The sequence below is a fragment of the Acomys russatus genome, chromosome 1, assembly GCF_903995435.1.
Source record: "Acomys russatus chromosome 1, mAcoRus1.1, whole genome shotgun sequence".
Lineage (NCBI taxonomy): Eukaryota > Metazoa > Chordata > Mammalia > Rodentia > Muridae > Acomys > Acomys russatus.
The window spans coordinates 66,889,287-66,915,205 of NC_067137.1; the positions used below are offsets into that span (position 1 = coordinate 66,889,287).

At 37.6% G+C, this 25,919-nt stretch overlaps 1 protein-coding gene across 2 annotated transcripts in view; it reads right to left on the reverse strand.

Annotated features, from left to right (window-relative positions):
- Window positions 1–25,919, reverse strand: part of Ralgapa1 (Ral GTPase activating protein catalytic subunit alpha 1) — a 213,682-nt gene that overhangs the window by 34,917 nt on the left and 152,846 nt on the right. For both annotated transcript variants that reach the window (XM_051146322.1, XM_051146313.1), the window contains 2 exons: window positions 18,874–18,997; window positions 12,076–12,231 (listed from right to left, as the gene is read on the reverse strand). In XM_051146322.1, coding sequence (XP_051002279.1) covers window positions 12,076–12,231; window positions 18,874–18,997 — 280 coding nt within the window. The remainder of the gene's footprint in view (window positions 1–12,075; window positions 12,232–18,873; window positions 18,998–25,919) is intronic.

Sequence of the window (25,919 nt, forward strand, 5' to 3'; positions counted from 1 at the left end):
AAAGTCATCAAGGGACAGAGAAGACCAGACACTTTCAACTCCTGCAGCCAAAGAGACACAAAGAACTGATGAGCTGCAGCCCATTCTTTAGCACTAGCTGCCGGAGTAACGCAATTCCACTCTCAAAGGGACTAATTTGTGATTACTCTCCTCTTAGTCTCTCCACTTTCTGTCGTGCTAATAAGTGGCAAGATGGCCTAAAGAAGCATCCAGAAGAGAAACAAATAAAATAAAATAAAATAAAATAAAATAAAATAAAATATGCCTCACAAATTTTATAACCACTTATTGAGGTGGAAAGAGTTGGTTATTTTTGGTTTAACAAGTTACTTTTTTAGGCACCCTCCCCCACAAACAACTTAGAAAATCTTCCAAATAAATATTAGGCTCTAAAAATGTTAACTTTGATATGTGTTGCTTACAAACATACTTCTGGCAATCTTGAGAGTGTTGTTATGATAATTAAAACTGTAAGAAAAGAGCATTTAAAAGTTGTGCTTCTAATAAGTTGTTCAAAAATGAACCTACTGAATGTTACTGAGCTTTCTTCATGGTGATTACGGTATAAGCCTCAATGTTAGTATAAAATGCCATCATCTAGGACACTATAGACTCTGCTCCTGGGAACACGTGAGTCGATGTTTGGTAGGCACTCTACATCAGCTCTTCCGTCACCTCCAGACAACTGACCAAACTGCAGTTGGCAAAGTTCAGTAGATGAAAGAAGGACACAGCTGGTCTGAGCTAATGTACTGGTGATTTCTATATTTTACATATGTGATTTCTAGATTAAAAACCACAAGGTAGATAAAAACTTAATATTTGACTGAGACAAAAAGAGCAGTTAAGTTCAATTTTTTTGAAAAGACCCTTTCAGTCATGCTTTAGACCTGGAATTAACTCCCCTTCCACTTGTGAATACCATATAGGAATTGCATAAATGCAGACTTGGACTTTGTGCCATTTTTAAAAAGCAAAAAAGAGATTACACAACCTAGAAAAGCCATGCCCTATAATTATATTTTTTAATCAAAATACTTTAAAAATATCCTTCCTATACAGCCATCCCCATGTGTCAGCTTCCCTAATAGGTTTATGTTAACTGAATACAAAAGAAATGTGAAATAAATTTAACCAGGAGGGATGATCCAATCTAATTTTGATACATTAATGTCATATGCTGTACATGTTACAATAGCAGCCAGATCTAATACTAAGCTCCAGGCTATACTGAGATTTCCAAATGGCAGATTGTTCTAAGTGATATCAAGTATAATTGAAGTAATAAATGATAGTAAAAGCTGAGCACACTGTCAGGAAGAATTTAAGTATTTACTTTTTAAAATTAAATGAGTTAGGTTAGGAAAGACAAGACAACTGAAATAATGCAGGTCTCAATTTACAGAAAATTCCTTTTATTTATCTGCTACATTAACCCTTGAACTCTTGCCAAAATTACCTATAATTTCTAGTGCCACTTATCTAAAGAAACAAGAGAACAAGGCAACTGTACTATTATCTTTTACCAAAGTTGTCTTCAAATATCTCCCATATAGTATTAAAGGTCTGTTAGAAGTTAAAAAAAGACACATTTTCTGTCAAGATGTTATAATATGTTTTACACAGAACCATGTGCATTAACAAATCATTCTATATGTGTTTGATATTTAAAGTAAAAACCTTCATGAAAATCTTTTATTACTTAGATTCCAATGCTAAGAATATAGTTGTATGAAGCTGTCAAAATGACATTTTTATAACTTTAATAACAGAAATTGAGATGTTGTTAATCATTGCTGTATATATGGGGAATTTTTGGAAGACCATTGAAAATTGACTTTCTAATAATCAAAAGGAAACAGAAGCCATAATGCCAGTAATAAAAACAAGAGAGTAGGAGCTGGAGAGATGGCTCAGTGGTTAAGAGCACTTGACTGTTTTTCCAGACGTCCTGAGTTCAATTCCCAGCAACGATATGGTGGCTCACAGCCATCTGGTTGACTCTTCCGGTGTGCATGAAGAAGACAGAGCACTCATACATAAAATACATGAATAAATAAATCTTAAAAAAGAATATGTTAGAAAAAATAAATACAAAAGAAAGCTTGAAAAAAAACAAGAGACCAAACAAGTTGGGCGTATCTATATTTGGTACAGATACTTTATATACTATTTTATATTTATTTATTTCTTACCTCTTAAGGACTTAAAAGACTATGTCCTGTGCATACTCAGTAAGTTTCCCTCTACTCTAAATTTCTCAAAGGAGTGCCTTTCCTTCTCCTCTCCTTTCTTCCCCTCCCCTCCTCCTCTCTCTGTCTCTGTCTCTTTTCTACAACTCTTTTTTTGAGACAAGGTTTCTTTGTATAGCCCTGACGATCCTGGAGCTTAATATGTAGAGTAGGGTGCCCTCAAACAAAGATCTCCTGCCTCCTCTCCCCCAAAGTGTTTTACTAAAGGCACATAGAGCCTATGTACATATTTCTGAACCCATGTGCAAGCCAAGTTTTGAAAAAGCATCCAGACTGCTGTGTATAAGGGGCAGATCTGTGTGGTAACTAGTAACCAATGCTCTTCTAAATTCAACTGCTACTGACGCTACTCTGGAATCTAAGCTGTATGATGTAGGCTAGAGATGAGCAGTACTAAGTTAGGAAGAAAATAAACTCTAGCCCGTCATCCTTACAGAGTGCTAATAATAGTGGCTAGCCTAAAGGAGCACTTCCACACCTAGAACAGTAGGCCCCCTGTGATATCTGAGGAGTAGATGTGCACCCTTTGTACAAACAATTTTAACATCATGAAGTGTAACTGGTCACAATCAGACTCTACCTTTGAGCCTGAGTCACCAGAGTATTCTTTACATGAAGCAAACTGTGCCTTCCTGATACTACTTCCAAACACAAATCCAACGTGTAATCTATAAGTTATCTTTTCAGGTATTTGAAGATCAATTTAATATCTTTACTTTTCTTTTTCAGGTTAAAAACTGTCATTTTCCTGGATTATTTTCTCAGTTTACTGATGTTTCTATTAAGCTGCAATGTCTGGAATAGAACATCAATATATGCTCTAATTCAGCAAACTCATTAATGGGACTATTTCTTCCTCTGTTACTCAATTATTTTCTGAAACTTTACAGGATCATTGAACTCAACTTAAACTTCTTTCCTTGCAAAGTTCTTATTATCAATCTCTGTGTGTATGCACACATGTAGATTCTTAGTGACCTGAACTTAGGTTGCTAAGCTTGGAGCAAGTTCTTCTACCCACTGAACCACCTGCAAAGTGCTTTTAATTAGGTAAAATAAATTGTTCCATTTAAAGAAAGGATTTCATATTTATTGTTATTAAGTTTTATTTTGCCAAGTCTAGGTTATCTTTTAAGCGTATTAAGGTCTATTGTTAGCCTACTCTGCTATTCAGTGTGCTGGCTCATTCTTTTCTAGATTATAGTTATCATTAAGTTAAAATTCTTACATCTTCATTTAAGTTCTGAACAAAAATGTCAAATGGTTTACACATCAAAGTCAGATAAGCAAACAATGAATAAGTTACACACAGTGTTCCAAACACTTCTCTGGATACAAATAGTAAAGAACATCAATCTATAATGCCACTTGCACTGAACCCTGGGAAGCCAGAGCATGCCAACTAGCAGGGTTAGGTTCTCTCAGCAGCACCCTGACAGAACCTGTCTCAGCTGAGGTAGAGGAGAGGACTGGTAAGCTGAGGTTGTTTTCTGACTTCTATGTGCATGTGCTAGGCATTGGCAGTGTGCACACACCACACACACTTAAAAGGGCAACATAGGGCAAAGGGAGAGTGTTCCTGAGTAGAGGGGTTCTTTAGCTAGAATGATTTGGAAAGATCTTACTGTGAAACTGTCACCTAAGTGTGAGAGATTAGTGAGAATGAAGAAGCCTGGAGAAAAACCTGCAGATTAACCCAACAGTTCAGTATGTGGAACCTCAGCCATGGGGCTAGACTTGCTTAGGTGGAAGGTTAGAAGAGTGAAAGCAGTCTGCTGAGTAGGAAGATGACAGAAGTGACCAGAGAAGTGAGCAGAAAGGTGGCCAAAGCACAGGGAGGACGCTGGGGCTAAGTCTTACTTTGTGTGCAAGGAGAAGCTACTGCTACCCTATCTGAATCATGCTGCTCAAGGTGGTGAGACAGCTGGCATGGAACTGCTCAGAATATTTCTACTCTCTATCTCTGTCATCAGGAGTGGGCTGTGGGTATTACGTGACATGGAATAGAACTTGTAACACTGTTATATTTTGATCTGAAGCTATGAGTACAATTGCCCTGTTGTTTAGTTTTTGTCAACATGACATAGCTTGGGTCATCTGGGAAGAGGGAACATCAACTGAGAAAATGCCTCCATCAGATGGCTGTAGTCACGTCTAGGGGGCACCTTCTTGAGTAATAACTGATATGGGGAGGGCCCAGCCCACTGTAGATAATGTCACCCTTGGGCAGGTTGGTTTGGGTTGTATAAAAAAAAAAAGGTTGCTGAGGAAGCCATGAGGAGCAAGCCACTATGTAGAATTCCGCCATGGTTCCTGCCTCTGCTTCTGCCTGAGTTCCTGGATAACCTCAATGATGGACTGTGATTGGTTCATGTACGCCAAATAAACCCTTTCCTCCTTCACATTGCTTTTAATCATGGAGTTTATCAAGTGACAGAAAGCAAACTATGACAATTCCATAGGATCTGTTAATTATTATTAACCCCATTTTTATTAAAATAATAAACCCTTTTTATTATTATTCCACAAAGTTGTTTTCAATTTTGTTCACATTGTATTTACCTTATAGTTCTTTGGAAAGTTTCTCACATGCTAATTTTATTTTAAAATAAAAATAAAAATAGATTAGAAATAAAAATTAGACCAAGTAGAGTTTTTAAGACCCATTTACTTGAGAAACTCTTGTGATCAAGTTTCAAGTCATGGCCTGCTGTCCATTACACTAATAGTATTTCAAAGGAAGCTGACTTAAACAGAGTACTTCTTCTTCCTCTTTTGGGGGTTCAGGAAATGAAAGATAGCCTAGAGAGTCCAACTAAGTATTTCACAATTATCTCAACTTGATCTTCATCAAGCTTCTAAAAGGATGATTCAGCTCCCTTGGAAGCAGAGTATCAGCAAGTGGCCGCAACAAGGAGACAGAGGAAATGAGAGAGGCTCCTCTCAACACTTTATACCAATGCTTGCAGCACTTTTGATTTTTAGGGGTGAATACACTCAGTTAAGTGGAAATTATTTTTAACCATTTTCCATCAATCTTTCTCAGGTAGAAATAATTCATAGAACAGATGGCTTGGACTGGGTTATAGCAGGACTTTTGAAACAGTGGCATAATATTTCTAAGAGAGACATTACTAGATTGAATGGCTAATTTGGTTAAAAAGTATAGTCTATGTTACAAAAATTCTGCTGCTATTATCTTATGCATTGAGAAACCTTCACGTCACAAAACAATTCTATACTTAAACAGATCCAAAAACATTAACTTCACATTCTGAGAAAATAAAATGTTTAAAAATAATTTACAAAACCACCACATATTTAAAATAAAAAGTCAGAACTAACATTAGTTTTTATAAAAATGGATATAAATGATGTTTCTCCTACCAAGTTTAAAACATAGAACCAGAGTCATAAATAATTCTAGCTTGCCAGAGGCATGGCTATTTCTTTATACTGACTGTCGACTATCTAATTTAATTAGAGGTATTAAACTCCATGTTGAGGTCAACAAGCTTTACTTCCTCCAATATTACACTGCAACCAGTGCTCATTAATGTGTCTACTGAATAGATGAACACACCTGAAGATGCATGTACAAAGGACGGGGGGACAACCTAATGAAATCCAATTCTTCATCTGTAATAGGACATGTTCTAGGCCTCAACTTATTACCACTAATGTGGAATTTATTAAATTCAGGAGAAAAAATACCAATACAGAAAGTGATTTCTTAATTAAGAACTTGTATAAGACAACTGGCATTTATGATTAAGTTTACACAATTAAGTCATTGAAAAGAAAGTGATATAAAACTAAAATATAAAGCTGCTATTGAAAAAATATTAGTAGGATGCTTGAGGAGCATATTAACACGAAGTGTCAGTGAGAATAAGGAAAAGGGAAAATCAGTACATGGAAAGACAAGTATTTTTGTTTTTGATTTCTATGAAAGAAGGTTTAGAATAGCAATTCTAAATTATGAGATCATATTTATATATTCTTTTTGTTGTATGTTAAGACATACAAATAAAATTGCATTAAGTAAAAAAGCTAATTTAGACTGGGTATTTCCTTAGCAGTACTTATTTAACAGCAAAACTGCAACCAGATATTTGCATTTAAAGAAAATTAGAAAGGACTGGCAAGATGATTCAGCAGGTAAAGGTACCTGCTGCCAAGACTGACAACTTGACAATCCGACTTCAACCTTGAGAATCCACATGGTGGAAGGAAAGAACTAATTCCCACATGTTATCCTCTGGTCTCTACACGTACTGTGGCATATGTGCAAGCATGCGATTGTACACACATGCGCGCGCACACACACACCCCAACCAAACATCACTTTAATAAATACCAGAACAATCCAGAAAGATAGCTCAGCAGGTAAAAGCTGCTGTTACAGAGCCTGACGGCTTGCGCTGCCCCACTGGGACAATGTGATGGAAGGTGAGAGCTAGTTCTCAATAGCCTCCACATGTGTGCATTCTAAAATGCAACAAAACTCCCAAAGGCACAATATTAATTCTACCTGACACTATCTACAGATTAAATACATCCCTACCAAAATCTCAACACTGTCACAGAGGAAGTAACAATGACCAAAGCACAATATACAAATGTATGAAAGTGTCTAAATAAACTCCTTACTTTGTACTTGCTAATTAAAAAAGAAAGAAAAAAATTCAGTAGATTTGGCACAAATAGACAAACCATTCTAAATCGTGTATATGGAGTCTTTAAGAGATGGTCAAAGCCAAAACAATCTTGAAAAAAAAAAATGGAGGATTCATAGTTCCTGAGTCTAAACTTAGAATGCAATAGCCATATAAACAGTATAGAATGGTGTAAGAACAGACATTTAGACTAATGAACTATAATACAGTAGCTTCTCTACAAATAGTGATGAAAAGATTGGGCATTTACATGCAATTCTGTATCTTACTCCATACACTACAAGTAGCTCAGTGTTAATAGAAAATGTAAATGATAAGGGCTAAAGCTGCAAAGCTCTCAGAAAAAAAAAAATAGAAAAACATCTCCATGATAGTGGATTTGGTAATGGTTTCTTGGATTGATATTAACAACAGAGGCAACCAAAGAGAAATTAAATTTGAGTTCATAAATATTAGCTAACCATATACTGGATAAGAGAATAATAACTATAATGTATAAAGAACTCCTATAATGACATAAGAGAAACATAAACACATGAGTAAAGGACTTGGATAGACATTTTGCCAAGCAGATAAACAAGTGTTCAGTCTCCACATAACAAGATGCTCACTGTCACCAGCTGTCACAGAAATGTAAATTAAAACTAAAGGAAATAGACACTTTGGGACAGGCATGGTGGTGGGAAAGAGAGGCAGAAAGACTATGAGTATGTGCTGAGCAGTGAATTTAAGAATAGCCTGGGATATAGACAGACAGACAAATTCTGCTTCAATAGAAACAAACAAAATAACTACTTTGCACCTATTAGGATGTCCATAGTTTTTTTTTTTCCTAACAAGATTTGATAATGGTGTGCTAAGAATGTAAAACAGTTGAGGTGTCAAACTCTTTGACTTGAAATTATATTACAGAATTACAAATACTTCTGAAACCTAACCTTGGATTTCAGGTTTTTCTATACTCTCACTCAACTCAGCTATTAAAGACAAGGACACCTTGAAATCTGCAGCAAATGGATGGAACTAGAACATAGTAAGAGACATTGCACTGTAGGGTCCTCAACCTGTAGGTGTGACCCCTTTGGGGGGGGTTACATGTTTACATTATGATTCACAACAGTGGCAAAATTATGGTTATGAAGCAGCAACAAAAATAACGTTATGGTTTGGGCTGATCACAACCTGAGGGACCATATTGAAGGGCCGCAGCTTAGAAGGTTGAGAAGCACTGCTGTACTAGTTACTTTTCTTATTGTTATGACCAAATACATGACAAAAAGCAGCTTAGGGGAAGGATCGTTTGGTTTATGGTTCAGAAAAATACAGTCCATCGCAGAAGGAAAGGAACAGTGGTGGGAGTGGTTTGATCCTCAGTGCTGAGCAGAAAGCAGAGAGAAAGACATACATTCGGGGGGGAGGGGTTGGGCCTTCCCTCCTTAGTTGAATGCCTCCAGAACTCTTTCTCCAAGTCCAGTCATGCTGACAATGGAGGTAAGGCACCACAGATGTGAAGGTGAGATAAGAAGAAGGCATGTGGAGCTCCCATGCTGGCAATGCCATTCTCCAGGAATTCCTGTGTGTTTGGCTATCCAGAAACTCCCTGAACACAGTCCCCTGGGTTCATATGGAGACTGAAGCACAGGATTATGACTAGTGTTAACCGATGGAATGGGGGAACTCAGTAGAGTCCAGCTGCTGAATCTTCTTGGTTTTGTGAGAAACATGCCTTTCTCATGAGTACGGAATGAGAGCTCTTCTGAAATGGGGGTTTTATGATTTACTTGCAGTCAGGCAATTGACTTAATGGCTAATTCCAAGACAGAAGGCAGGAGTTGATTAGTATCTATAGGTAAAAACAGGGTAGGTGAAAGTCAGAGAATGGTTTCTTTGTTTTCCTTCTGAGGCCTATTTCTGATGGTTATTGTGACACTATAATAATCCAGGAAATAACAAGGGAGTTATGAGCCAGAATTCATGGATTAAAATTAAGACACACAGACACGCGTGCGCGCGCGCACACACACACACACACACACACACTACAATATAGTAATAAGGATGGAACTGTCATAAAAATAGATATGAAGACCAAGGTAACAGAATAGAAAATATGTACATAAGTACAAATGTTTCAATATAGATGCCAATAATATAAGTGAGGAAAGATAATCTCTTCAACAACTAGAATGGGAAACCTAGACTTCCATATACCAACTAATGAAATGAGCCTTGCATTTTCTACCATTCATAACAATCAACTCAGAGTGGAAAAAAGACCTAACCATAAGTCCTAAAAAGGCATATGGATGGTTTTAGCAATAGCTTTATTTGTTTGTGACATCAAACAAGTACTTATACTACAAAACTAAAACGAACAAAGAGAAAAATAGCAACCTACCAACTTAGAAAAACCAAACAATCTGCAAATCACACATGTGATGAAGGGTTAATAACAAAATTATAAAGAACATTTTCAACTCAATAAGCAGAAAAACAGACAGTAAAAAACAGGCAAAGGACGAGAACACATATTTCTCCTAAGAGATGTTATACCAATGAGGTATACAGAAAGGTAAGTGGTCAGTATCAGGGAAGTTATTCAGAGAGTGTGGAACTGAAACCACTACAACATTTGCTGGATGGCTACTGTAAAGAAGAGGTAAGTACTGCTGAGAATGTAGAGAAATGGGGACGCTCATTCATCATTGGTGCAATGTGTGGATAGAGCTATGATGGGAAATAGTGTAGAGACTGATAAAAGAAAAGAGCTGCACATGAACTGCCAATCATCTCTGTTCAGGATATATACTGAAAGAGGTGAAACCACCACTTATTCCAGCTTCCTTTCTGTTGCTGGGGTAAAACACTCTGACCCAAAGCGACTTAAAGGAGGAAAGGATTTATTTTAGCTTACAGCTTACAATCTATCACTGAAGGACATTAGGGCACGAATTCAAGTTATGAACTCCTCACAGCAAAGGAAATACAGCAGGAACCATGGGGGAATACTCCCTGCTGGTTCACTTAAGAGGTCTATTTTTAGTAAGTTTTCACACTCAGCCCAAACCCACCTGTCCAGAGTGGACTGAGCCTTCGTGTGTCAACTAATAATAAAGGACCATCTCTTTTAAAGACATGTTCACAGGCTAATCTGATCTAGGCAATTCCTCAATAGAGGCTCTTTCTTCTCAGATGACTACAGGCAGTGTTAACTTGACAAAATGAACTAGGCTATGACCTTATAAAGGTATCTGCACTCCCAGGTTTCTTGCAGAATATTCCTAATTAGGAAATGGAAACATTCTATAGATCTGTGATGACTAGTTTTAATCATTAACTTGATACAACCAAGAATTACCAGGGCAGAGGGTCTCAGTGAAGGATTGTCTGCATTGGGTTGACTTGTGGGGAATTGTCTTAAACTGATGGCAGGTCCAGCCCACTGTGGGAGGCATCATTCTCTAGACAGGGGTCCTGGACTATGTAAATCTGGAGAAATTATGCTAAGCAGAGGAAAGCGAGTGAGTGAGCATGACTGTATTCACTGCTCACTGCTCTTGACTGGATAATATGACTAGTGATTTGAAGTTCCTGCCTTCAATGATGGACTATAACTTGTAATTGTGAACCAAAATAGAACTCTTCTTCTCTAGTTTTTATCACAACAGAAATGAAACCAGGAAATTATCCACTCATGATTAACGGGTAAAGAAAATGAAGTATATATGCAAGTGATGAAATATTGATTAGCTTTAAAAAAGAAGATTCTGACACTTGCCACAACATGGAAGAACCTGAAGAAGATTCTGTTAAGTGAACTATGACAAGCAGAGAAAACATGAGTTCATTTATATGCAAAATTAAAAATCAAATATAAAAAATATAATAAAAGCCAAGTTTGTTTTGGTATACATCTATAATCCACCACTGAAGAGACTAGACAAGAGGATCGTGAGTTCAGGGACAGTTTGGACTGCACAGTAAAACTATGTCTACAGACAGACAGACAAACAAACAAACAGATAAACAAGCGCTCTTAATCACAAAGCCATCTCAAAGTCATATAGCAAATGAACAACAACAACAACAACAACAAAACCAAACCAGAGCAGTGATCCAGCTGCTCAAGTCAGGGAGGAAGTCAGGAGGTAGAGGCCTAACGATGTAAGGTAGCAGGAGGTAGAGGCCTAACGATGCAAGGTAGCAGGAGGTAGAGGCCTAACGATGTAAGGTAGCAGGCATACAGGTTACATATCCAGGAGGTAGAGGCCTAACGATGTAAGGTAGCAGGCATACAGGTTACGTATCCAGGAGATAGAGGCCTAACGATGTAAGGTAGCAGGAGGTAGAGGCCTAACGATGTAAGGTAGCAGGCATACAGGTTACGTATCCAGGAGGTAGAGGCCTAACGATGTAAGGTAGCAGGCATACAGGTTACGTATCCAGCAGATAGAGGCCTAACGATGTAAGGTAGCAGGCATACAGGTTACATATCCAGGAGTCCAGCGAACTGGTTCAATAGTGAGATTATTGTGTTTAAAGAGATTTTAACTACTATACTCACTATGTAACTATGTAATGGATAACAGGCATGCTAATTTGTCTCATCACAGAAGTAATTTACCAGTTATGTGTTTTCTAAACATAACGCTGTAAACCTCAAATATACAAAATAAAATTCACTAAAAACAGCAAAATAAGCTATAGAGATTGCTTTGTGGTTAAGAGCACTAACTGCTCTTCCAGAGGACCTGAGTTCAGTTCTCAGCACCCACACTGGGTGGCTCACAAGTGTCTATACTCCAGTTCCAGGGAGGTCTGATGCCTTCTTCTGGTCTCTTCAGTATCTGCATACATGTGGCATACACTCACATAGATACATATATAAAAATGATTAAAAATAAGCCTAAACATAAAAAATCAGAAAAGACTGTTACCTATAATCACATCATTGTTTTCCTTATTGAAGGAAAACACAATTTACTATACAATGATCCTGGGTTTGAAGATGGCATTGGTTAAAGAAACAAGCTCTTCAACCCCCAACAGGGCTCCACCAATTGGATATTAGTATTTTATGCATTAATTTTCTTAAGTAATAAGATTTAACTTAAAGTAATCCACTCCCCCACCCCTGTACTTACTTTTTTGGTCAGAGAGTCATCAGAATCAGAAGGCATTCTTGTTGATACATGAAATATTACTTCTACTGTAGAGGTAGCAAAATATGGAGTGGTCAGTCCAGTGCTTTTGTTCCTCTGCAGTCCTCCCATGAAACCACAGTGATTTGTAAGGTTTACCTAGAAGAATAAATATATATTTTCTTCTTCTGTTTTACCCTATAGGTCCTTTGCACATATATATTATGGCTTCCCGTTTAGTGTTCTTATGGGATTCATGAGTGTGTAAATGAGTGGGTCTGTTTCTTGTGCCTTCTATTAGGCACTCTTCCTTCTGTTTGTTTGTTTTGTTTTATTCTGATGTTTGTTTTATTATATTACATTTTATTATTATCCCCTAGACACTTGTTGTTTTTTTAATCATAGGCAGAAAGGAGGTGGATCTGGATGGGAGGGGACACGGGGAGGAACTGGGAGGAGTACAGAGAGGGGAAACCATAAGCAGGATATATTATGTGAGAAAAAAAATCTATTTTCAATAAATGGAGGCAAAGGAATAAGTCTTTTATATGCTATCAGCCAGTATTAAATTTAGCATTATAGCTGGCTCTCTGTATCTGTGGGGTCCACATCTACAGATTAAATCAACTCTCAATTAAAAGTATTCAAAAATATAAGCTTGTATCAAACAGGTATAAATTTTTATCTCTTATTATTAATATTTCCTAAATAATAAATATAGTATAACAACTATCTTATTTTATTTGATACAGGGCCTCACATAGCCCAGGCTGACCTTCAATTCCTGATGTCCTGTCTCCACCTTGTGAATGTTGGAATCAGAGGCATGTGCCACTATCCACAGCCTGATATAACAACTACTTATGTGATATTTATACTTTATTGGGTATTATAAATAATTCATATATTAGTCAAGAAAATGTGTATTATGCTGTTGTTTTATATAAAGGATCTGAGTACTGTGAATTTTGGTATCTCAAGGGGGTTCTGGAACCAATCCCCACAGACAACCTGAGCCAACTTTATTAGGGTTATTTATTCATCACAGTTTTTTAAAAAAATAATATTTAAGGTCTTTAATTAATAGGAGCTAATCAAGGAAAAGATCAACTGCAGTTTACTGTGAGACTTATGTTAGGTAACTAGGTATTAACAAGAAACCATATGGCTTTGGCACACTAAGGGCAGAGTAAAAACCAAATCTGAAATGACTTGGAAGAAGTTAGAAGACTACTAACTCACAGAATGATCAATTGGATAGCTCATATTTCTTCACAAAACTATCTTCCTATAAGCACCTGCACTTACTTACCAGGCCAAGGTTACTGGCCACATATAGCTGACTGAGGAACTAAATAAGGCAGGGGTTAGAGGGGCCAGTTAGGACCAAGGCTATGCCATTTTTTTTTTAATTTTTAAAATTTATTTATTCATTTTACATCATGATCACAGCCCCCTTCCTAGATCCTTTCTCCCCCATTCTCCTTTCTCCTCCTCAGAGAAGGGAAGGTCCCCCATGGCTACCAACTCATGCTGGCATATTAAGTCACTGCAGGACTAGGCGCACCCTCTCCCACTGAGGCCAGACAAAGCAGCCCACTTGGTGGGAAGGGATCCAAAAGGGAGGCCTCAGTGTCAGAGACAGCCACTGCTCCAGTTGCTGGGGAACCCACATAAAAACCAAGCTGCACATCTGCTACATACGTGCAGACCAGGCCACGCACCCTCTTGGGTTGGCAGTTCAGTCTCTGTGAGCCCCCACGGGCCCATGCTAGATGACTCTGTAGGTCTTCTTGTGGAGTCCTTGACCCCTCCAGCTCCTGTCATCATTCCCCCAGCTCTTCCATCTGACTCCCTGAGCTCTGTCTAATGTCTGGCTGTGGGTGTGCATTTGTTTCCATCAGCTGCTGAGGGAAGCCTCTCAGAGGAGTTATGCTAGGCTCCTGTCTGCAAGCATAGCAGAGTAACATCAGTAGAGTCAGGGATTGGTTCTTTCCCATGGGATGGGTCTCAAGTAGGGCCAGTCTTTGGTTGGCCATTCCCTTAATCTTTGTCCTTGCACATTTTGTAGGCAGGACAAATTTTGGATCAAAGATTTTGTGGGTGGGTAGGTGTCCCTATCCCTCCACTGGAAGTCCTGCCAGGCTACAGGAGGTAGCCACTTCAGGTTGCATATCCCCCACTGGTAGGCGTCTCAGCTAGGGTGAACCCCATAGACTTCCTGGGGCCTCCCCTATCCCAGGTCTCTGGCATGTCCCAGAGATGCCTCCCATCTCTGACTTCAGTTCTCTCATGTGCCACCCTCCCCCAGCTCTCACTACCACTGATCCCCACCTTGCTCTCTTCTTCACAGTTCCCTCCCTCTGTCCACCTCCAACACCTATTTTATTTGCCCTTCTGAGTGAGATTCAAGCATCTTTCCTTCGGCCCTTCTTGTTACTTAGCTTCTTCCGGTTTTCAGCTTGTAGACTGGTTCTCCTGTACTTTATGGCTGATATCCAATTATGAGTGAGTACATACTATGTGGGTCTTTCTGGGTCTGGGTTATCTCACTCAGGATGATGGTTTCTAGTTCCATCTAATTTCCTGAAAATTTCAGGATGTCCTTGTTTTTAATAGCTGAGTAGTATTCCATTGTCTAAGTATGCTGTATTTTCTTTATCCACTCTTCAGCTGAGTGATATTTAGATTGTTTCCAGTTTCTGGCTACTATGAGTAAAGCTGCTATGAATGTAGTTGTACAAATGTCCTTGTACTGTGGAGCCTCTTTTGGGTATATGTCCAGGAGTAGTATAGCTGGGTCTTGAGGTAGAACTACTCCCAATTTTCTTAGAACCTACAAGATTGATTTCCAAAGTGGCTTTACAAGTTTGCACTCCCACCAGCAATGGAAGTGTTCCCTTTCTCCACAACCTTGCTAGCATGTGCTGTCACTTGAATTGTTTACTATTATTATTTTGTTTTTTTTGAGACAGGGTTTCTCAGTGTAGCCCTAGATGTCCAAGAACTCACTCTACAGATCAGGCTGGCCTCGAACTCACTAAGATCCACTTGCCTCTGCCTCCTGAGTTCTAGGATTAAAGGCCCACACCACCACCCAGCTGTCACTTGAGTTTTTGATCTTAGCCATTCTTTCAGTATAAGATGGAATCTCAGAGTTGTTTTGATTTGTATTTCCTTGATGACTAAGGATATTGAACATTTCTTTAAGTGTTTCTTGGCCATTAGATAGTCTGCTGTTGAAAATTCTGTTTAGCTCTGTACCTCATTTTAAAAATTGGATTATTTTATTTGTTGATGTTTAATTTCTTGAGTTCTTTATATACTTCAGATATTAGCCCTTTGATGTAGGGTTGGTGAAAATCTTTTCCTAGTCTGTAGGCTGTCTTTTTGTTCTATTGACTGTGTCCTTTGCCTTATAGAAGCTTTTCAGTTTCATGAGGTCTCGTTTATTAACTGTTGATCTTAAAGCCTGAGCTGTTGGTGTTCTGTTCAGGAAGTTGTCTTCTACGAGTTTAAGGCTGATTCCCCACTTCCTCCACTATTGGATTTAGTATATCTGGTTTTATGTTGAAGTCTTTGATCCATTTGGACTTCAGTTTTGCGCAGGGTGATAAATATGGACCTATTTACATTCTTCTACATGCAAACATGCAGTTTGTTGAAGATGCTATCTTTTTTCCATTTTATGATTTTTGGCTTCTTTGTAAAGATTCAAGTGTCTACTGCCTTGTGAATGAAGATGGAAGTCTAGGTTTCCTGTCTGTCCTTACACACACACACACACACACACACACACACACACACACACACACACACCACTTTTCTAGGGGCTCATTTCCTGGTTCTTTGGCTTTTATAAGAGTGTTTGTTTGCTTCTATAATTTTAGGTTACTGGCTTCCTCAGCTGGGAAGCAATGAATGCTGTGCTCAGCCTGCTTTCTCTTTTTACTCAGTCTGGGACCCCAACTCATGGAATGATCCCACCCAGCTTTAGAGTGCAGTTTCCCACCTCAATTAATCTAACTCAAAGGCTCCCTCATGCTCAGACATTTCTTTCATGGTGATTCTAAATGCCATCAGGTTGACAAACAAAATTAAGCACCACAGTACTCATTCCCTTTTATAGCTAATATTTGCTAGTGTGGATGTGCTCCATTTATTTATCCATTCACTCATGTATGGGGTAGTACATATAGGTTGTTTTTCAGTTTTGTTATTATGCAGCAATGAATGCAGATGAGCAAGTGTTTTATAAAACCTTTAGCTTTTGTTTTCCCTGGGTATGCACATAGCAGAACATTTTGTTATATGGCGTCTAGCTTTATGTCAACCTAACACAAGCTAAAGGCATCTGAACGGAAGGATTCTTAACTGAGAAAATGCTATCATAAAGTCTGGCTGCAGGGCATTTTTTTAATTAGTGGGGGAGGGCCAGCCCATTTTGGGTGATGCCATCCTTGGGCTTGGTAGTCCTCAGTTCTATAAGAAAGCAGGCCAAGTAAGGCAGTAAGCAGCTCCTCTGCCCCCATGGCCTCTGCATCAGCTCCTCCCTCCAGGTTCCTGCCCTCTTTGAGCTCCTGTCCTGAATTTCTTCATTGATGAACAGTGATGTGGAAGTGTAAGCTAAGTAAACCCTTTCCTCCCCACGTTGCTTTGGTCATGGTGTTTTACCACAGTAGTAGTAACCCACACTGGGCATACGACGCCTTGGGCATATGGCACCTCTATGTTAAACTCCTCTTTTTTTTTTTTTTAAACCACCCTGTTTAGGGATGGCCACTTAGGATTATGGTCCTGTTCCTGGGGGGGCGTGGGGAGCGAAAAATAAATGGGTTTTCTTTCCTCAGCTGCCACTGACTGCCTATTGCTCTTTATTGAGGGAAATTTTGTGAAATTTTCTTCCATCCATTTTGGCATGTTCACTGGTATAGACTTTGGGCATTTTTTTTAAAGCTGTACCACATTCTACTTTTTAATTTGTGATAGTTTTTTCAAATATTCTATGTACAAATCTTTTCTCAAATATACGATGTACAACTATTTTCCCCAATCTGTGGAGTTTTTCACTTTGCCAACAGTGTCCTTTGAAGCACAACAAGTTTAATTTTGATGAGTACTATTTTCCTTCTTGCTCATGCTTTTAGTGTCACAGGTAAGCAATCTCTGTCAAATCCAAGATCATAAATGTTTGCACCTATATTATCTTTTATGAGTTTTATAATTGTAGGTTTTTGATCCATTTTGAGTGAATTATTTTATATAGTATGGTCTGACTTCATTTAGAAATTATTTTATTTTTAATTATATGTGTATGCCTGTGTTGTTAGGGTGTGGGGGCTATGTACACATGGATGCAAGTACCTGTAGAGGCTAGAAGAGGGTTGCTTGATACTCTGGAACTTGAGATACAGGCAGTTGGGAGACTGGTAACATGGGTTGGAATCAAACTCTCCTAACTGCTGAATCATTTCTCCAGGCTCCTGACCATGATGATGACAACTGCTACTGCTACTGCTGCTGCTGCTACTACTGCTGCTGCTGCTGCTGCTACTACTTCTCTCTCTTCTTCCTCTGCGTCTTCCTTGGCATATGGCTACTAGGCTATATCAGCAACGTTTGTTGAAAAGACTCGTAGGTTAAAATTCAGTTGACCATAAACTTGTGTGCTTAGTATTTCTGTATTCTATTGTATTCCAATATTCTGTAGTTCTCCTCCTGTGTGAACACCGCACTATCTTGATTAGTACTACTTAGTAGTAACGTGAAATCAGGATGTATATATGAGTCCTTCCAATTTGCTCTTCTTCTCATATATCCTGCACTTTTGTAATGAATCTATGGTTCTTTTCTTAAAAATATTTTTTATTTAATCTTAATTTATGTGCGTTGGTGTGGGGGTGTCATATCTTGGAGTTACAGACAGTTGTGAGCTGCCATGTGGGTGCTGGGAATTGAACCCAGGTCCTTTGGAAGAGCAGTCAGTGCTCTTAACCACTGAGCCATCTCTCCAGGCCCAGATTCTATAGTTCTTTAATACATAAAATCTATCTTTTGTGTTTTAAAAATATTTTCAAGTCATTTTTACATAGACCATCTTAACTACTTTTTGTCTGGTGCTTACATAATCCACACAAGGTAAACTAGCTGGTAAGCACATAGTACATATAATATACATATGACCCATATAATACATACCAAGTGGGAAAAGCTTATATGTTAGACACTGTGGAAAGCACTGGCATTAAATGAAAAAGTCACTAAGAAGTTCCAGCCCTCTACAAGTTTATAGCTGGTGCAATGGTCTTCAACAATTTTACCAGATACCCTCAATACAAATGCCATGAAACAATTGTCAACTGTGAGAACATTTTCATTGTAAGTTTAAATGGCTACCAAGGATACTATTTTGACTCCACTGCATTAAATGTATACTCATCAAAAGTAAAGCCAGTTCTCAGGATCTGTTTGCCTCCTCTCCCCCAGCGCTGGGGTTACAGATGCCTGCCACTGTGCCTGGCTTTTACATGGTGCTGGGGATCCACACTCAGTCCTCATGTGCTCAACTAACAGATCCATCGTCCCAGTCCCTCATGTAACCATTTCTAAAACAACAGCATTTAGACAACTAGGCATTAGTACCTCGGGTATGCTTTAAATTATACAGGAGGGTACACATTAGTTTTATACAAGTGGCCCACTATTTTATATTAGGGATAGAAATATCATTAGATTCTGATGTCTGCAGGGGGATTGAGGGCTAAATAGAAAACGATGGCTGGTATAACGTAAAAACAATACCTCCCAGCCGAGGCCAGCTACAAAATCCTCATATGCTTGGCTTCCTCCTGTATTGGTGAGAATGGAGTACTTATCTTCTTGTCCTTCAGCCACATAGAATACTGCAATCTTGTGTGTCTCTCGGCTGTAAAACAAAAGATTATACCACTCATTAAGTTGTTTGCTTATTAAATTCTATGTACAGAGTATATAACAGTAAGGATATAAAAAAAGATTTAGATGCTATAGTCTACAGAAGGAGACAAATAGTTGCAATATAAATAAAAAAGTTATGAAAGTGTCAAAATTGCCACTGGACAAGAAGAAAGGCTTGATTACTCCTGATTGGAGAAATATAGCGCACTTAAAGTAATAATGAATTAGGTAAAGGTAAGAGTTTGAGAGATGAAAAGAGTATGGGCAAGGCTAGTTAGAGATGAATGCATGAATCATGTAAGGAGTTGATCACTGTGCAGTGTGACTGAATCTCAAGGTTAAAGCAACTGTTTTAGACCTAAGTAGCCATAAGTAAGAAGTGTATTCTCCAAAATTACATTCAACAACACAAGAAATAGACACAAAACCGCATGGGTTAACTGCCAAAATCTTGGACAATTAACTTTTAGTCTTTCTGAATTAAAAAGTGTTCATAATAGAAAACTCATTAGAAGTCTAGCAACCCAAGCTAACTTGACAAGCTTTGTTTGGTGAATACTGGCAAACTTTAAGACCAGAAAAACAAATAGGAAGAACTCATACAGGCTTACTGATTTCAAAATTGGACCAGACATGAAGTTTTTTGTTACCAGATTATGTAAGAACAAACGAATAAATAAATAGGTCATAGCTAACAATAAGCAGATACAAACTACAGTATTTAAGCCTGAAGTCTGACAGCCAGATTTTTGTAGGTATTTTGAAAAGGCAAGTCATGACGGTGGGTTTCCATGTCAGCAATAAAGAAGCTTCAGCAAGTTTTTATAAGTGGTGCATTTCACTTCAGGTGGTAAAGACACAAGGAAAGTTTCAATATGCCCAATATAATGTTAATCTAATCTAGTCTAAGCAGTCAAATGGAACTGAGGTGGGCATGGGGAAGAAAAGAAGCTTCCAGAATTACAGACTATGGATCTGGGTGGGCTCTTTTGTAAATAAAACCCAATTTAACTGGTGAAAATTATTATTTTAAAAAAAATCTAACATTTAGAAGATGTGTCCTAAATGCATATAGGAACAGAGAATCTTCATTCAAGAAAATCTACGAAATTTTCGTAAAAAGAGAGTCACTGACATGAGCTGCCCAGTCACTTTCTTCCTTTATATATGCACATGTCTATTTTATAAGAGCAGCAGTCAGATTTGGGAGCGCATTTAATCCAGCATGATCTTATCTTAATATATCTGCACCCTGATATCCAAATTACACTCTAAGGTTCTGAGTAGACATAAAAATTTCAGAAGGTATTATTTAATTCAGTACAAATTTGAATACTTTCCTCTAAAAGATATATAAATGGCCATTTTAATCACTTAAAAATACCCAATAATATATGGCAAGTCAAAATTACAAGATCCAACTCCCTATTCACTAAGATGAATTTAAAAAGTAGGTGGTAATAAGCATGCCATGACAGAGAAGGCAGAGCCTGCACATATGGCTGGTAAGGATCAGAAGTGCTACAGCTGCTATATAAATCAGTATAGCACACAGTAAATGGAAAGCAGCTTCAAAAATTAGATTGTTATTTAGTAAATATATTACTATTAGCTTACATATTAGATAAAAACTGCATTTCAGTATTGGTTTGTCAATTTTAAAGCTGCACACCAGGACAAGATGTCAGAATCAAGAGAAACTGTTGAGGAAAGATGACATATGGAAACACTTCCTTATCAATTTTATTTTCAAACCTTCTACTACTTTAATTGGAATTAAATTGAATTAATTAGATAAACTAAGGAGATCAGCAGTGGTTTATGGCAAGGCTTTCCAGAAACTCTGATGCTTAAGTCCGGACTTGAAGGGTGGATAGATGCTATACATTTAGCTAGAACATACACCTGGGTCATTTCATTGTTAGCAAACAGCAAAACAAACACCCTTCCCACCAGTAAGAAACATAACATTTGGTTCTAGGTCTAAGAAAGAGTGGAGCCAGTGATATGATGGATAATGTGTCTGATGTTATCAGAATCAGATCAGAAGATGAGAAAAAGAAAACAATGCTTATGAAAGTGATATAAAAATATCAGAACAGAAACTAATGAATTAGAAACAGAACATAGGAACAGAAGAGAGCACCCAGCTGGTAAAGTATTTGCAATGTAGGCACAAGAATCTGAGTTTGATTCTCTCAAACCTACTTTAAAAAAAAAAGAAAAGAAAAGAAAAGAAAAAAAGCAAGTGTGGTTGTGTGTACTTAGAATAACCTGTACATGCGAGGGAAAAACAGGTGGGTCCTTGGATTCACTGACCAAACAGCCACGTCAAACAAGCTTAAGGCCAGTGAGAAACCCTGCTCAAGAAATGAAGTAGATGACACCTGAGAAATGATAAAGTTGTCTATTTCCACATGCACTTGCATATACATGTGTACCTGCACATACATGTACAGATGCATATACACAAATTAATGTGCATGTGTGTACACACACACACTCAAATATACAATAGGAAAGTTTGTTTATTCCAAAAACCTAAGCTGAGAAAAGGAACAGAATAGCGAATTATGAGATGCTGAATTTTGGTCAGTGTAATACAGATGAAATAGGCAAAAATGCGACTCTTATCTACTTGATAACATATTATCTCAATAAAATATGTTTGTAAAACAAACAAAAAAGTAATGGAATTGATCCAAAAGCTGAAACAAAAACTGAAAAAGACAAATCAAGAGGGAAATTATTTTAAATATGAAATTTCAAGTAACATAATATTGATTTATGAAGTTCACTATAACCTTAATTCTAAAACCCACAGTGACAGAACAAAAAATCTATAGAACCTGTTAATAAATGGACTATAGCTCGATACAAAATGAAATTTTAGTAAGCCAAATATGGCAAGTCAACAGACTAGACATATTTTTTAGATTTATTTAATATTATTTTATATGTAAGGGTATTTTGCCTGCATCCTGCAAGTATGTAAGTGAACCAAGTGAGTGCCTGGTGCCCACAGGGTCAGAAGAGGGCTTTGGATCCCCTGGGGCTGGAGCTACAGAGAGTCGTAAGCCACCATGTGGATGCTGGGAATCAAACCCAGGTCCTCTGTAAGAGCAACAAGTGCTCGTGAAATCACTGAGGCAACTCTCCAAGTGTACACACAGTTTTTATACTAAAATACAATAGACACAAATTAGTTAAGAAATTGGAACCACAGGAGCACCTGAATGGAAAGAATCTCCTCATGGAGATGGCTTCAAATATGACAAACTAGCCACGGGGCAAAATGCCCTCATTTTGGCCACTGACAGAATTTTGCCTAAAAATGGGCAAGTTTGGATGCAGGCAGAGTCAACAACTAAACTCTGCCAAGACAGGGTGGTAAGCAAGTCCCCAATAGTTCCTGCCTCACAAGTATGTCTGTCAGATATATTGGGCCAGAAGGCTGAAGATGATGCTTCCACATTATAGAGAGTGTTGGGTGACTGTTCAGGCAGCAAACTGTCTTTTCACTTTGGAAGCTGTTAACCTGCACTTCCTGTTTACTCAGGTAATTAATTTTATTCCTTCTCAAGTCTCTGATAGAGCTGAAGACTAGATATTTTATTAAACTTAGTTGTTTAGTGGTTAATATGTTTTTAGGTCTAGATAGATGTTTTAAGTTGATAGAGATGAGCTATGATAGATATTGATTTACATTCAGAATTTTAGGCTCACCAAGATAGGAAAGATGTTTTCTTCAAAGTTGACAAACACAAATAGCCAAAATACTATGAATGTAACATTAACATAATTCCTGTTTTTTGTGGTTCTTCTTGCTGTATGTAGTTTATTTTATATATGTATAATAATATAAATGTATATATAAATACTCTTAAAAAAGGGAAAAAAGAAGTGTGAAGAGGAAAGGGAAGGGAGAAATGTTGTAATTATATTATAACCTCAAAAAACTGTGATAACATACCAGCACTATTTTTTTTAAATCATACAGGATAAATTGCTTTCTTAGCATGATTAAAAAGATCAATTTTAAATGAACAAGAATAGCTCCTACTGAGTGAGGAAAAAGAAGAGTTACTCTCATTAATCAGACAGACAAGGACGCCCATTCACTTTTACGACATTACTTATCACTAACCCCAAAGTTCTGCTCAGTGTAAAAGATGATAGAAGCCAAGATAACTATCAGAAAAGGGTTGTTTGTTTGTATATAGTGGTTGTATACCTAAACAAATCTTAAGAGGGACAACTATATGTTGTAGGATATTTGATCCCATTGTGAACCTCAAGATTATGAACTATAAAAACATATTTCCTCTTCGGCCTGGAGTAGCCCTAACACACAACTTTAATTCAAGAGCCTTCTGGACACAGGGTTTAATAAAGTTAACTCTAGGGTTAGAGGCAGAGCAAGAGACCAGCTGACAGGCATGAAAGAGTAGAAGGGACTTTGAGGTGAAGGGTATTTAAGACAATGTGGATAAGAAGAAGGGGTTTTTTGAGCTTTGAGCTAGCAAGCTCTTTGTCCTTGTCTGTTTTTTTTTTTTTTGGCGGGGGGGGGGGGTTGTTTTGCTTTGTTGGTTTTTTTTCCCCTGGACTGTCAGCTGAGCTAGTGAGCTTTTTGGGCTTTTTCCTTCTGGAACATGAGCTGAGTAGGAAGGTCAGCTGGGTGCTTTCTCTATCTCTCTGAGCTAGCTGGCTTTCACTCCAGCATCTGGCTTCTTAGTCTTCATTGGTAAAATTGAACATTTGGGATTTTCTTTCTTTCTTTCTTTTATAAAACCAACTGTAAGATGCTTAAAAGCAGTATGAAAGTTCACTAAAGTGTTGGGTACAAGATCAATATTAAAAATGGAAAAGAGCCCAAAAATATAAGGGACCAGAGAGATGGCTCATCCATTAAAGGCTAGGCTCAAAGCCAAAATGTCAAAAATATAGAATTAACAGTAAAATAACAAAATACCCAGAAATTACCCACATAAACAAGGTTTGGGTTTCATAATAAGTAAAATGACAGCATAATTGTACATGGAAAATGTATTATATAGCAGTAATATATTAAACATATATACATGTGCAAAAAAAAATATAAATTAATAGAAACACACAGCTTTGAAGCACAAGGCTTAATGTTTGATAAAGGAAATATTAAATCAGTAAGAAAGACTGGAATTAATTTAACAAATTATAGAAATAAAAATAATTTTCCAACATTCAACCTAGTTCAAATTATTTTTCAATTTATTTATTTATTTATTTATATTATTGTGATTTATATGTGTGTGCATGTCTGTGTGGGTATATCTGCAAGTACATATTAGTGCCCATGCAAACATAAAAGGTGTCAGGTCCCCTGGAGTTGGAGTTACAAGGCAGTAGTGAGACACCAACATGGGTGCTGAGAACTGAACTTGGTTCCTCTGCAACCATACGATATGTTTTTAACCACTGAGCTGTCTTTCCAGCTCTCTCCTTTAAAAAAATTTTATTTTATTTATTTTTTTATTTAATTAATTCATTCAGATTATATCTCAATTGTTATCCCATCCCTTATATCTTCCTGTTCCTCCCTTCCTCCCACTTTCATTATTTTATTTTATTAATTATTATTATTACTGTTAGTGTCTATACACACATGCATGTGGGGTGATCAGAAGATTTTTTTGGGGGGATTTTGCTCTTTTTTTTTTTCATCATGTGGGTCACAGGAATTAAATTCAGGTCACTGGGCTTGGTGGTAGGTGCCTTTTTATGTCATAATTCAAAATGTACTCTAGAAAGAATAAAGAAGTAAATCTAAAATATAACCATCTTAATCAAATAAATATTTATAAGGAAATACAGAACAAATGGTTTCAACACAGGACTCTGTATGTACAAGCAACTGAGGAAATGCAAAGAAAAATACTGAGAAAGATGACTATGCAAAAATGAATAAACTCCACCAATTTGAAGCTTAAAACTGAAAGTTAAACAGCCTCCACAAATATAAAATAATCCTAACACACAGCAAGCAAATAAATGCAAATTAAAAAAAAAAAGACCATTCTGAAGAAAACAAGACACCTCTCAGTTAGGAAATATAGGATAGTCATGGTGACATTTCCCCATAAATTTGGTAGAAAACATTATGAAAGGAATAAGACTTGCAGCTTAAAACTTGTCCTAGTTTGTTTTTCTGTTACTGTGATAAGACTCTGACCAAAAGGGCTGGTTCAGTGGACTCAAGGCAGCTACTGAAGCAGAGGCCATGGAGGAACAATGCTTACAGGTTTGCTCCCAGTATATCCAGCCCAGACCCACCTGCCTAAGGAAAGTACAATCCATTTTGGGCTGGGCTCTCCTACGTCAATTAGCAAGCAAGGAAACGCCCCACAGACAAGCCACAGGCCAGTCTCATGAAGGCATTCCTTAACTGAAGGCCCCTTTTCCTGAGTGTGCCAAGCACATTTGTGAATACAACGAGGTGCAAGCTGAAGAGATTCTTTTTTTTTTTTTTGAAGAGGATCGTATACAGGCAGAAGAGATGTAAGTCAGAGTAATATATGAATAAAAGGGTAACTTTTTTGAAACTGGAAAAAAATGATTCAGCATAGAGCTTTCAAAGATGTGGAGTTCATACAGCAACTGTGCACATCAGCTCACTTCTCTTCGAACTCTTGCACAAGAGTGATGACCTAGTAGGTGGCTTGTTTTAAGTTAGCTTTCTAATCTGTCATAAGCAGTAGAACGAGCGACAGTTAAGTATGGCACAGAAACCTGAGGGTATTTTACACATCCAATTAGTTTTCTCCAATTCAAAAGGGACTGTGAAATGCACACAAAGAATGTTAAGTATTTCAAATATAGCAAACATCTTAAGACAGTTCTATATTTAAAAAAAATTTTATCTAAGGTTCACT